General features: G+C 33.3%; 1 protein-coding gene across 1 annotated transcript in view; it reads left to right on the forward strand.

Annotated features, from left to right (window-relative positions):
• The window catches only part of LOC111406813 (heavy metal-associated isoprenylated plant protein 9-like), a 1,900-nt gene extending 260 nt beyond the window's left edge, over window positions 1-1,640 (forward strand). Inside the window, exons 2-5 of the mRNA XM_023036185.1 lie at window positions 7-178; window positions 252-424; window positions 513-603; window positions 1,050-1,640. Of these exons, the coding sequence (XP_022891953.1) occupies window positions 7-178; window positions 252-424; window positions 513-603; window positions 1,050-1,468 (855 nt within the window). The 3' untranslated portion in view covers window positions 1,469-1,640. The remainder of the gene's footprint in view (window positions 1-6; window positions 179-251; window positions 425-512; window positions 604-1,049) is intronic.
• Window positions 1,641-14,627: the final 12,987 nt, after the last annotated feature.

A 14,627-nucleotide genomic window follows, 5' to 3' on the forward strand; every position in this document is an offset into this window, starting at 1 on the left:
GAGAAGAAAGAAGAGAAGGCAGAGGAAAAGAAAGAAGTAAAGGCGGAAGAGAAGAAAGAAGAGAAGGCAGAGGAGAAGAAAGAAGAACCTAAACCACCATCCCCATTTGTCTTGTTTGTGGATTTGCACTGTGTGGGATGTGCAAAGAAGATTGAAAGGACACTTCTTAGGATAAGAGGTCACTCTCTCGACTGAAAATTTACGTGTAAAATGAGCCTTCTTTGTAATTTATATATTATTGATCTTTGCAGGAGTTGAAGGAGTTGCGATCGACATGGCTCAAAACCAAGTGACTATAAAGGGAGTTGTGGAGCCTCAAACAGTATGCAACAGACTTATCAAGAAAACCAAGAGAACAGCCAAAGTCTTATCGCCATTACCGGAAACTGAGGGTGAACCTCTACCAGAAGTTGTTGCCTCACAGGTAGAAAAAATCTGACATTTGTTTTTTTTTTCAAATTCAAATTATAATCCCAAATCTTTTTTGAAAAATGTTTTCGATTGACATCCAGGTTAGTGGATTGGCTTCTTTGGAACTTAATGTGAACATGCACTGTGAGGCCTGTGCTGAGCAGCTTAAGAAAAAGATACTCAAAATGAAAGGTAATACTTGGTATACATGCTAAACATGACTTGCCATGGTAATAACTCTGTTATTTCTATTAAAACTTGAGTTTCATTTTAAATGGTCAACCTTATTGAAATGAGTAGCCAAACCTTTATATGTTGGTCTATATTTTCATTTGTATTCAATGTCGGATTTATCCCTTGACATCGCGAGATGGCGCAGACCAATCTAGATGTTTGTGTGCTTATTTTTGAGTTTAATCGGATCGAACTGCTCTTTGGAGCTTAATGAGCATTGATACCATATTAAAACTTATATTCTATCTTAAAAGGTCAATTTTATTAAGAAGAGTAGCCCAAATCTTATATGTTTGTCTATATTTTAATCTTTATTCGATGCGGGATTTAACCCTTAACAGTTCCTATTAAAATCTCTCTTGGTGTTTACGGTTTCGTTATAGCATCTGGATTGTGTACTATAGGTGTGAGGACAGTTGAAACCGAATTAAGCTCTGGGAAAGTGATAGTAACAGGCACCGTGGATGCAGACAAGCTCGTTGATTACGTCTATAGATGCACAAGAAAGCAGGCCAAAATTGTCCCCCAGCCGGAACCTGAGAAGCCCGCCGCAGAAGAATCAAAGCCTGAAAACAAAAAAGAAGAAAAACCAGCTGAAGAAGCAAAACCCGAAGAGAAACCACCGGAAGAGGGAACGAAAGAAGGCAAGGAGGAGCAAGGTGGTGAAAACAAAGAGGAAGCCAAGAAAGGAGAGGAGATCGTTAGTGATGAAATGTCCATGCAGAAAATGATGCATTATTATCAGCCTCTTTATTACATTGAAAGAATTCCCCCACCTCAGCTCTTTTCTGATGAAAATCCAAATGCTTGTTGCATTGCATAATCACTAAAAATCACAGATTATTTTTTCTTTTCTTGTGATTTTTGACATATCTAAGTCATTATCGAATGCAAGGTTCAGTTTCTCAATTATATTCGACTGAATGATGGTATAATAATCATTCTGTAATTCCTGTTTCATATTTTATACATATGATTGAAGAGCTTAATAAAAATCTTCTTCTATTCTATATTCATATTTTATTCTATATGTGGCATGTATTATTATTATGGAGATCAAACATAGGACATACTCTAGCGAAAGATGCAAAAAACAAACTTTCCCCGTCTAGAGAGGCAGTATAAAGAAATATACTTCATTTCCCTAGTCATGCTTGTCATATGCCAGAGTGTAGTTTTTCCCTGTCTCTTGGTTAAATTCGAACAGGCTACTTCTGGTTTGGTTCAGCTAAAAAATTGTATTAAATTCTAATTAAAAATTAACAATTAATTTCAACCATACATTTCATCAACCCAAAACTTTTCAACTACTCGTTTCATGGACTTTTATCAAAATATACTACAATCTGATTTTAATCCAAAACAAACCGGGGCAAAAATTTATTAGTGTATCCCAATTTCAAAAGGTCCTCCATACTTTCCTCTCAATCTCCATGAGTGTATCTTAAAGCGTCCCCGGAATTTCCCTCGTGATGAAAACGCAGGGTCTACATTCTCGCCTCACTCGCAACCTGTCGCCACCTTCAGTGCAGACTATTCTCTTCATTAGCACTTTCAGTATCCAATCACATATTCCACTTTCTTTTATGCTTTATACTTTCCCTCATCCACTTTTGTTTAATTTCAAGATCCAGATAGTTATGGTAGCCTACATTGACAGACTGTCTTTTCTTATAATTATAGAAGGAATTAGCAACTTTTTCAATGGAATTAACAGCCTTTTCTTCATATAATGAAATAAACTTCTCCTCATGTGCCAAACAAGTATGGGCAGGGAATTCAGACCAGCTTTTCTACTGGCAGTTCAAATAAGACAAGACAAGCATATATTTTTGTATATGTCCGTTTGCTTTCCTTCCCCCGCTCGACAAATAACATGGTTTAGTGAGTTGTAATGGTCCAATATGCAATGTACAAACATTTCACGTCTCTCATTTTCGTGTATATATAAATAGGCCTTTGGGATCTTCTGCATTGAGGCTTAGTCTGAAAGCTTAGGCTAAGTAATTTTATTTTTTAATTATAAAAAGTTACTTTCGTCAACTTAAATTGCTATAAACTACATATGAAATTAAGCCCCTATTTGGTGTGGCTTAAAAACTTTGATAGATTTTCAAGAAAGTCAACAATTAATTTTAATCACACATTTTATAGAACTTACAACTTTTCAATCAAATCTATGAAATATGATCAGTGCAAAATTCGACGATCTAAAAATAAGATGCTAACTTGTGGGCTACTCTATTCTCCTCAAATAGAATAAAGCAGTAAGATTCACATTAAAATCTTGCAGCACAACGAGGTAAGATAGTTGCATTTGGGGCACACTGACAATTTGAATTTAGGCTTGGGACGTCCCGAAGAGAGACGCTCCACAACTCAATTTGGAAGCCCTTTTCTTTGGCAAAGATCGGTGAGCATTTTTTCTCAGAACTAGTGGAATCAGACCGAACCAAATAGAATCGGTCGGTTTGGTTTTGGTTCCTCTAATAAATGGGTCGATTTTGGGACAATGCATTGAGAATCAATCGGTTCTGATCTAGTTCTCGATACTGCCTTGAGAACCAGTAATGAATTCGGTTCTCCTCAAATTCTCTTGTTGCCTGCTCTAAGGTGCATTAGATCTTTGAACACTAGACCCTAAAATTATGTCACGTTAAATTTTCATTTTCCATATGCTTCTTCTTCTTTCCTTTAATGGGTAATCAAAATTCAAGTATAAATAATTTTATAAGTACTTTACAACTTTATAATTTTAATGTGACCCAATAAGAAAAATATATTTTTAGTTCAATATTTCATAAGAATTCACATATTTAGTTGTTTCCAAAGTGATTGACCATCAAGAATCAAGATCCTTGAGGATTATTATAAATAATCAAATTACTATTATAAGAATTTTCTTAAAAACTATTTTTAATCGAGATTTAACCATGTTTAATAATTCTTTTTCGATTTTAGAATGAATTGTACCCGTTTGGCCTCCAATAATTTTCATTCCATTACATTTCATTTTTCTCTCTCCTATTTTTAACCACACAATCTTCCATAAAATAATATTAAACGTAAATCGAAAACTTTTCCTTCTTTTTTAATCACTCATTTTTCAAAAAAATACGATTCCACCAATTAATTTTTCCACGAAATGGGGACTAGTTTGTCGCCTTGTTCATTTTTATTTATTTTATTTTATTTTGGTGTTGTTAGATTAAAAGAATAACAAGTGGTATCATACTTTATTTGTCTTTTCTCAATTGACAAGTAGTTTCATATTTTATTTTTACAATTTTTCAATATAAAAAACCGGACCAAATTGAAACAGAACCGATTGGTTCGATTTCGATTCGATTCTATAGTTGGATATGAAATCAATGGTTCAATTTCTAATATTCTCATTGGCATCCGAATCGATTCCCTTCAGGATTGGATCGAATCAGACCGCGTCCACTCCTAGGCAAAGAGCAGGCCAGGTTTCATGCCTACTGCTTCCATATACTCCATCAAATATTGTCGTCAATAGCAGTTTGCACACGTCATTACTATCGTACAATATTCATTCCCCTATGGCTATGGTCATAATATGTTGTGTTATGATCACGTGCAGATTGGGTCCCTTTTTATGCGTACAATCATATTAGAATTGAGTTTGTTCTCAATAAATTTATATGAAGAATATTTTTTACCATCGAAAAGTAAAAGGAATATTTCGGTTAGGGTTGACGTGGTGTGTCTTTCAAACATGAGCAGCATCATGTGGATTGAACATGGTGGGGTCCGAACCTTTTTATGATGTAATGAGATCTGACTCATCATCTGAATTGACAATGGAATGCTTTGAACTTAATTAATTGTTTAACATTTGATTTCAGATAATTAATCTTTGTTTATTCCTGGACTTTTTTTTTTTTATTTGAAAGAACACAAGATTTAGGGCGTCTAAATCATGTGCCCAAGATTTAGGACGTCTAAATCATGTGTGGTTTTTAATAAACTAAATTTTGGGTTATAAACAGTGTTCTAAAAAGCGTAATGTATGGCAATGTGTTGATGCCAAGTTAAAGGAAATGCGAGAATAGGAGAGACAAATGAATAAAAAAATGTTAAAAAGCATTTTCTTATTTTAATATTATTTAAATTTTTTAATCAATAGAAAAATTATTTAATAATTATAAGTTTTAAGTTAAAAGAATTGTAAAAAAAGAAAAAGAAAAAAACCTAATAATGCGCGCCTAGGCGCGCATTGATGCCTTAGCCTCGCCTAGCATCTGTTGATCACCAAATAAGACGTCAAGGCTCGGCGCCTTAGTCTCGCCTCATATTGGCGCACTATTTAAAACACTGGTTATAGGTTATCCTTGTTAAAATTAAACATAATTATTAGTCAGGCTCATCATTTGCTTTGTTCATGTCTTTTTGGGATTATTCATGCATCGATTAAATGCACTAGTTTATTCATGTATTTGAAAAACACATGAATTATTTTTTAGATTAATTTGCATTTAGAATCCAGTACTTGTATTAAATTAGATTCATGTTTTGTAAAGCCTAAAAAAGGCTAGTGATTGTACTCATTTTTCAACAAGTCATTTTGGAGTGTTAAGAAATAAAGTAAGTGTTCTCTTGAATTAATATTTTCTCCTCTTCTAAAGTTGTTCTGTCTCCAAGTTTTCAACAAAAGTGGTATCAAAGAGAGGTTATAAGAGTGTAAAAAGAAGAGATAACAAACAACAATTTTCTTCCCGTTCCTTGACCCCCAATTAATTTCCATTCCATTACATTTTATTTTTCTCTCTCCTATTTTCAATCACACAATATTCCGTAAAATAATAGTACACGCAAAACGTTTCTTTCTTTTTTCAACCACTCATTTTTCAAAAAAAAAAAAAAAAGCCACTATTCCACCAATTTTCATTTCTACAAAATGGGGGCCAAACAAGCGCCAATTCACAAATGATAATTATAGTACGTAGTGTATTCATATGAAGGCATATCTTTGAAGTCTAGATTTGCAAGACTTGGTAAATAGATGCTTAAAACCTCTAAATGAATAAGGCATGTCTAATGCAAAAGAGATTTGCAACAAGCAACTAAGAGGAAGGATCAAAAGGTTAGCACAATTCTTCAAGCTCTTAATGATACTATTTTTCAAAAGGTGTCAAATGCTACCACTTCAAAGCAAGCATGGGAGATTCTTGAAAATACATACAAAGGTGCGAAAAAATTTAAAAAAGTTCATTTCGATCTTTGAGAGGAGAATATGAAGCCCTATCAATGAAGGAATCTGAATCAGTTCTGGATTGCTTTCGTGAGTATTGATGGTTACGAAAATGTATGGTCAATAAGAAAGTGATCGAAAAACTCAATCTTTACAAGAAAATTTTAATTTTATTATGCAGGCAATCAAAAGACTTGAAAGAGATGATCATAGATTAATTTAGAGGTACACTACAAGCTCATGAGGAGTTGTTTCAAGTCTTTATTTAAAAGACAATGAAGAGAAGAAGAATTGGAACCAAAGAGGTAGAGGATGTGGAATAGGTCGTGGAAGAGGAGACGGAAATTTCAACATTCAAATTAAATGTGACAAACTTGGTCATTTTGCATGCAAGTGCTTTATTTATCACCAAATAGAGATGAATACTATATGGTAGCAGTAGGAAATTCTTTGGCTTTGATTCGGGATATTCAAGAAGAACAAGTTGTTCCAGCTCGTATGTGTTCTTAAGAAAAGAAATTTGTCCATTTTTGGAGATCTCAAAGGGCGTAAAAACACATAAGAACTCTTGACATTAAGATTTTCAAGGTTTAGCCAAAGCTTAGTTCAAGACCCCACTACTCGTCGTATTTGGTTTGCTATTGCTACCACACGTCTTGGGGCTAATGTAGAATCTACGCAAGGACCTACAGGTTTATGTAAATATCTAATACTTTCAATTTGAATTGGTATTTTCTCCATCACAATTATTGTCGAGAAACATCTACAATGATGATTAATCCTTTGAAAGAACTTTTCAAGGAACAAGCGATGCCCTCTCTCACTCCTAATGGATCCTCCGATCTACCTCCCTTTTGTTCAATTAACTAATCCGTAACATCACAAACTTTTTTGTTTTCACACCAACGGGCTGTTAACAATATTTATGTTATAAAAAAAAAATGAGGGCAAAAAAAAAAAAAAAAAAATTGTTTTTTTTTTTTTTTGCCCTCATTTTTTTTTTAAAAAAAAAATGAGGGCAAAAAAAAAAAAAAAAATTGTTTTTTTTTTTTTTTGCCCTCATTTTTTTTTTAAAAAAAAAATGAGGGCAAAAAAAAAAAAAAAAAAAGGAAAAAAAAAAAAAAAAGAGGGAAAAAAAAAAAAAAAAACAATTTTTCATAAGAAAAGAATTTGATCTTTATCTTGGAGATTTTAAGGAAATAGCTTTCTATAATGTAGAGGAGCAGTCCAATAATGTTGAAAATAAAGAAAAAAGATAAGGAACTTTACTCTTGGCGTATAAGGTACAAGAAGGAGGCAACAATTCTTGATATTCAGTCATTGGAGTAAGTAATCATATGTGTGGAGACAAATCTATCTTCATAGAACTTAAAGAAATAAATGATCATGTCACAATTGGAGATTATTCGAAGGTACAAGTCAAGGGTAAAGGTATCTCATCCAATTGAAGAAGGAAGAACACCAATACATTTTCAATGTTTATTATGTTTTAATATGAAGATTAATATATTAATTTTGGGTCAACTTTCGAAAAAGGATATGACATCGTAATGAAAAATCAACAAATGATGTTATGACAATGTAATGGGAACTTGAATGCTATAGTTCCAATGATGAAGAACCTCATGTTCTTGTTGAATATTCAAAATGAAGAAGTGAAAGGTTTGAAGGCATCATAAAAAATTCAACATGGTTATGGCCATCTAAACTTTCACGGTCTAAGCGACTTGGCAAATAGAAATATGGTGAAGGGACTGTCATGTATCCTTCATCCAAATCAAACTTTGTGAAGGGCGTCTCCATGTAAAACAATCCAAAAAGGCTTTCCCCAAAAAAGCAAGTTTTCAAACATCAAGGTTACTAGAATTAGTACATTCGAATCTTTATGGACAAATAAAGCCTGTATCATTTGGTAAAAGTAATAACATCATGCTATTTATTGATGAATTTTCTCGCAAAATATGGGCGGGGTGTCTTTACTTCAAGAAAAGTTTGATGCATTTTAGGCTTTCAAGAATATCAACATAATGGTGGAAAATCAAAGTGGCCATACAAGATCAAAACCTTATGCTCAGATAATGGTGGTGAATATATTGACAACTCATTCAAGATGTTTTATGAAGAACATGGAATTTATCATTCTTTAACTATTCCTAGGTCTCAACAAAATGATGTAGCAGAGAGAAGGAATATGATCTTATGGAAATGACTCGAAGTATGTTGAAAACTATGCAAAAGCCAAAGAAGTTTTGGACTAATGCTATTTAGTGTATTTGTTGATCATTATCCAACCAAAATTGTGAAAAATATGACCCCTCAAGAAGCATGGAGTAGATTCAAGCAAATTATATTACTGTTACATCTTCAAGTTTTCAAGAGCATTGCTCTCTCTTATATTCCAAAGAAATAGGGACCAAGCCAGATGAAAAGAGAGAAAAATATATCATTATTGGCTATGATTCAAAATCAGAATGCTACAAGCTCTACAATCTAATAATTAAGAAGATGATCATCAGAAGAGATGTTGAGTTCAACAAAGATGAAATTTCGATGGGAATGATAGTTTTCAAAATGATGACTATGCACTTGTGTCAATGTAAATCACTCTATCCTAAGGAATTAAAAAAAAAAAAATAACAATAATAATAATAATAATAATTCCATGCCAGAATCATAAAGCCCACCTAAATTTTCCAACAATTGATCCTATTTCCAACAAAATCTCATCCTCAACACCAACCCTAATCAGTCATGCCCAAGTTTTCGACAATTCAATCCACAATTTACCAAAATAAGAGAAACCTAACCTAGGGACCGCTAGAACAGTAATGTGCTGCCTAGCAAGCAACGACATTCTGAAAATTTCCACTTTAGTGTTGGGTTGGGTAGTCTGCTAGCACACAACAAAATTTCAAAAGTAGCACCAATTTTCAGGAATATTTGAGAAGTAACACTTTTTCATGAATTTTTAATAGCATCATGAGTTGAAAACTCAAACCGCATGATAACTCAAATAGTCAATTCACTACTAATACAGGTATAATTCATGAACCATGAACTCTTCCCACACAACTTGTTTTAAACTTATATGGAGTAAATTGTATAGGATACCCATATATGTAAAATGCTACTAATATCCTGTGAAAAAGACTCAAAATATTAAATTTAAGAGAATGGACTTCCATAAGAAAACGTTGGTGAATATATATTTTCCTCAAATAATGAAAGTCAAATCCAATGCTACTAGGACTTTTTAAACAAGATAGTTCATATTTATTTTCTACATGATTTTTTCACCCCATACACCTTATGTGCAAACTTTTCTTCACCAAACTTTCTAAATGATCTTTATGGCGAGCTTTAAGTTGATAACTCCTAAGTCATATAACTATAGGGTATCAAGTTTTGGATACCCCAGCAGACTTAATTATTCAAGTCATAAAGGCTACGAAAAGAAGTATGAGATGTATCACTCACTTTCTCTATTGACATGGAATTCAAATCTTTTAATCTCATTGATATTTTCTATATTGAGAATATACTAGAGGTTAGGTTAGCTAGTTAAAGGTCAATCCATATTCAAGGTCACCTCACCACTCCAATGACCACCATCAAAAATCTCACACATATGGTCAAGACTCAATTACAAAAGCTTAGTGTGTACAATGTGATTGATACATAAAAGAACATATACTAAGTACTCCACACAAGTGCTAAACAAATCAATGGAAACTTTCATCACCATTCATTAATTTTACTTGTACTTGATCACAATTAACATGTTCTAATATATCAAATCAAAATACAATAATTTCAGAAACCCTCTTTTTTTAAAAAAATTTAAAAGGATAATGCGAAAATGAGATAAAAAAAAAAAATTAGAGTAAATGCATGAATATATAGACACCTATGAACTTGCAAATACATGTATGTAAAGACTTACTCAAAGAGGTACACAAAAACTCTTAACTTTAAAAGCAATGTGAGTACCACTGCAATTCAATTCATAACTTCGATCTTTCTAGAAAAAAAGTTTATCTTAGTTTAGTAACTCAACATTTCAGTCAAGTGATTAACTTGATTAGTTAAGAGCCTAACATGAGTAGTGATATCTCGTTTAATATTCCTAACCAAGAGCTTCTGGCACCTAGGTCTTATGTGACCTAACTCACCACAATTGTAACGTGGGAATGAAACTAGGAGCAAACTTCTAACTTTAGGTTGAGTAACCTAATTTTGCATAGATGATCTATGTCCTAGGACTCCTATACTCTTGATTTTGATAGCTTCTGGTACAAAGGTGTTTTAAAAGATGTAGAAACATGAGAATTTATTTCCTTATAGCATAAACCTCCTCTACTACCAACTAGTTTTTTCAATCTAAGAATGTTGTCAAACTTCTTAGATCTACTAGAAAAAGAGTGGAGTTGTGCATTGTATTTCTTAAGTTCAATGACAAAAGTCTTAAACCTTATTTTCTAGGGACTCTTTCTCAAGCTTCAACTCATTCTCACAACTAGTTGATTCTTCAAGTTTGACCATAAGTCTCGTCTTTTCTAACTTAATATCATGTAATTTCTTATAGGAAGGCCTATTTAGATTTTTCAGTTTAAGAATCTCCTTAAATGGCAGTCATAAGCCTCTTTGATATCCCTCGCATCTTCTGATTCTTCCTATGAAGAGTCTAATTGTTCTAAGCCTTCAACTTTCTCATTCTTCTATACAGGTTCACTTTCAACTACAGAAGTGAACGACATATAATTCAAACCCTCTTTAGTATTTGAATTCTCACTTTAATCATTGGAAATGATGATAGCCTTACCTAGGGTTTTATTATAACTCTGACACTCAGCTCTAATATGTCTAAACCTTTGACACTCTTGAAACCTAACATATTTAACCTCTTCCTATGATCTAGTATATCTCTTTTCTCTTCTACCATTCCTATATTTACTAGAGTCACCCTTAAACTTCTCAAAAGGTCTTTTATTACTCCTAAAGAATTTTTTGAACTTATTAACAAAGTAGCAAACTCCTCTTCTTTAGTGTGTCATCATTGGTCTTATCACTAGTCTTTTACTTAACAATGTTGAGGACTAAAGAATTATTTTTCTTAGATTGAGGTAGATTAAGTTCATAGGTTTGGAGAGATCCTACAAATTCTCTTATTTTAACTAGATCTAGGTCTTTGCTTTCCTCAATAGCTCTGGCTTTAGGTTTAAATCTTTCAGATAGAAATCTTATAACTTCTTTGACAATTTTGATATCTAGAATTTGTTCACCATGGTTGAAATTAGAATTCACTATGTTATTTAGTTTTGCATAGAACTTATCAAATGATTTATCAAACCTAGTCGTCAACATTTGTAGCTTAAAGTTTTTATGATCATAGTTCTCTCATGTGTGATTTCAAGAATATCTCAAGTTTTTTTAATAGTCTTACACAATAGACTCTAGTTTAAACTCTTCCGTAGAAAATAGCCATAAATATGATATGGACACCTCTACTATTCCAATTACGCTCAGCTAACTCATCCTTAGTCCAAGTAAAAATATCTGTAGAAGTAACTTTACTAGAAACATTAGTAGATGAGGCTGTCCAACCCCTTTTCTATACTCACCCCAACTCTTTCATCCATAGATTTCAAAAAGACTCTCAACCTTTTAGTAAGCAGAATTGCTTCCATCAAAGTAACGAGAAATGGATAGTGATTGACTTATCCAGATAAAATTGGATCAAAATTAAAATAAGGCTCTTATACCAATTGAAATAAATGAGATTCGACTCAATTAACATCTAGAGGGGGATGGATAGATATAATATGCGAAATTAAAGATTAACAAGAACTTGCAACAACTAAACTTTGCAATTGGCCCGAATACCAATTGAAATAAATGAGATCCACTACAAAGGATTGAACTTATAGAATTGGCCCTAACACAACTAAACTTTAGTAGAATCTGATCATCTGTAATTACACATTGGTTGTACACTTCAGCACCAACTCAAGAACCTTTGGACTTGTTTTCTCCTCGTAGATCACCAGGAATGAAATCTTTCTTCACAAACTGGTATTCTAGTCACCTCTTATGTCTTTAGAACTCTAAAGACCATTTCGTAATTGATTTTGTTGGTGTTTATCTTTTGGTGTTTTGATCTTGTGGTTGAGTTAAGAAAAATATGAATAAAGGTTCAACACACATTTTGGATGAAATATGCCTTGAGTATTTATAATATAGAGTGTTCATGATCTTCTTAAGCTCGTGTTGAGTCATTCCAAGGATACTCCAAAGCCGTGACAATAGTAGATACATACTTTGTTACTAAGTCAACTTCTAATCTTAATGCTGCAAATTTAGCTAATAATATCCAAGATTGGATTTTGGACTATGGCTGCAATTTTGTATAACCTTTAGGAAATACTGGTTAGAGGTATTTAAGGGGGTTAATGGGAAAGGTGATTATGGGGATTAACATGGCTTGTAGGGTTAGTGCAATGGTAATGTGACATTGAAATTCAGTACGATTATATTTATACTCTAGAAAGGGTTAGGTATGTTCCCGATTTGAATAGGAACCTGATTTTGATGAAAGATTTAGATGACAAAAGCATAAGGGGTCATTTGTTATTTTCAAAGGTACTGAGAGAAATTGAATCTATGTCACAAAGCTGATGCATTGCTTAAGGCACTTTATTGAATCCTTCAACGTTGAACTTGATGCCACTTTGAAATAGCATAAGAGATTGGCATAAGTTAGATATAAAGGTTTTTATATTTTTTATAGGAAGGATGTGTTTTGAAAAGACGTTGTATCAAATGTCCCATTTTCAAATCTAAGCAGCATAGGCTGCATTTTAGCACTAGAAAACATAAGTCCACCTCTATCCTTAATTACATTCTTTCTGATCCTAGGTCCCTTCTCAACTATCACTCAATGAGGAAATAGATACTTCTTATCCTTGATTGATAACTATTCAAAGATAGTTTGGATTTTGTTGTTAAGACAAAAATCTGAAACTTTTGAAAATAGTTTAAAATATAGAAGATTCTAATAGAAAATGGATCTAGAAAGAAAATTAGGATTTACCAAAGTGCAATTTATATTAACTTAAATTTTCCCTTTTTAATTCTCAAATAGGTTATAGTTACGCTCCATATGCACTCTCAAATCCATCTCTGCACTTGATTTTTCTTTTTTCTTTTTGATGTTTCTTGAGCTTTCTTCTATAGATCAAAACAGTAAGAACAAAGGATAAAAAAGGCAAGTCAAGCCATTCATTCACTACTACGAAACCTTTTCTCCAGAGATCGCGACAACTAGGCTAATCATTTTAGCCCAGTTGCCAACTGAACCTATTTAGTTTGATATTGAAGATGAGAGGTCTATTATCTCATATAATCTTAGTGCAGCAACCCGGTTTGAAACATCTGAGGAAAATACTCTTCGTGCGACATTGCATCCAATCAAATAGAGGAATGATCATGTAACCAACCTCAGTAGTCGGATACAAACTCGAAAAAACAAAAATAAATCATCTCATGATGATAATAAAGGTGAAAGGACTGACACTAGAGATGAGATTTACAAGCATTATGGTTCTTAGTACAATGAGGACAAACCAAAAAACTCTATGGAAAAGAGGTTTAGTCCTGACACTGTTGAAGAGGTTCTATACTTATTGAACCCATTATTGAGAAGAATCAAACCACAAAAACCCATGTACCAACAACTGTGTAGGGGTTTCTGTGGTTTGATTTTCCTCAACAGTGGGCTTCTATGATGCATCGACACGAATACGTGTATCTAACACAATACGTGTCGGATACGTCAACTCATGATTTTTCAAAAAAGTACCGACACGACACGTCACCGACACATTCATTAAAATTCTTCATTTATATAGTTTAAATTTAGTTTTATGCTTATTATTGATTTATTTTGTTGAAATCTTTTAAATATAAGTACTTATTTGTTATTTACTAATAACTTTGAGTTAAAAATATATCATAGCTATAGCAAAAAAGGAAAATGATTATTATAAAGTATCCAAAAAGTGTCGGTATCGATATTGTTCGACACGTGTGGGACACGGACAAGCTACCCTAGTTAGAGTGTCCGTGCTACATAGGTGGGCTTAGTAGGTACTTGAACCTCCTCAATTGTGTCAAGATTGACCCTCTTCTCTGTAACTAGCACAGTAGCTCTAAATGCCTAAGAACCTTGCTCCCTGTCCCGGCTTGGGGACAAGGTTAAAAACAGGGGCAACACATGATGACCTCCTATTGGAGGGGCGCCAGCTTGTCCCCAAACCGGGACAGGTGGTTTTATCCTCTCTTGATAAAAGGCTTTTCCCAATTTCTGAGCATTAGGTATTGGTACAGGTGGCTGAATTTTGGTACAATAAGTAGCATCAACATCAAGTGTTTCAACAACTCCTTTAATGTAGAATGGTGCTGGTCCTTGTACAGTAAAACTTAACCATTTTGTGAAAGATGGTGCCTAGAGGTCAACTGCAGCTTGTAAGAATGCAAGATCGAGAGTATAATCTAAAAAGGTAAAGAGTGTAATTGTGTTAATCACCAATAGAGAAATGTTGAATGGGAGGTTAATGGTGGTGAACTGGTAAAGGGTACGTTCATTATTTTGTCCCATGTCAACTAAAGGTTGGTTATCTGAGAGCCATGGTGTAAGATTCGAAGGTTATCGTCTGGATGACTGCTTAAGGTTTTTTAAGGCCATTAGAGTGGCGTATTTTACAACATA

The sequence above is a fragment of the Olea europaea genome, chromosome 12, assembly GCF_002742605.1.
Source record: "Olea europaea var. sylvestris chromosome 12, O_europaea_v1, whole genome shotgun sequence".
NCBI classification, from domain to species: Eukaryota; Viridiplantae; Streptophyta; class Magnoliopsida; order Lamiales; family Oleaceae; genus Olea; species Olea europaea.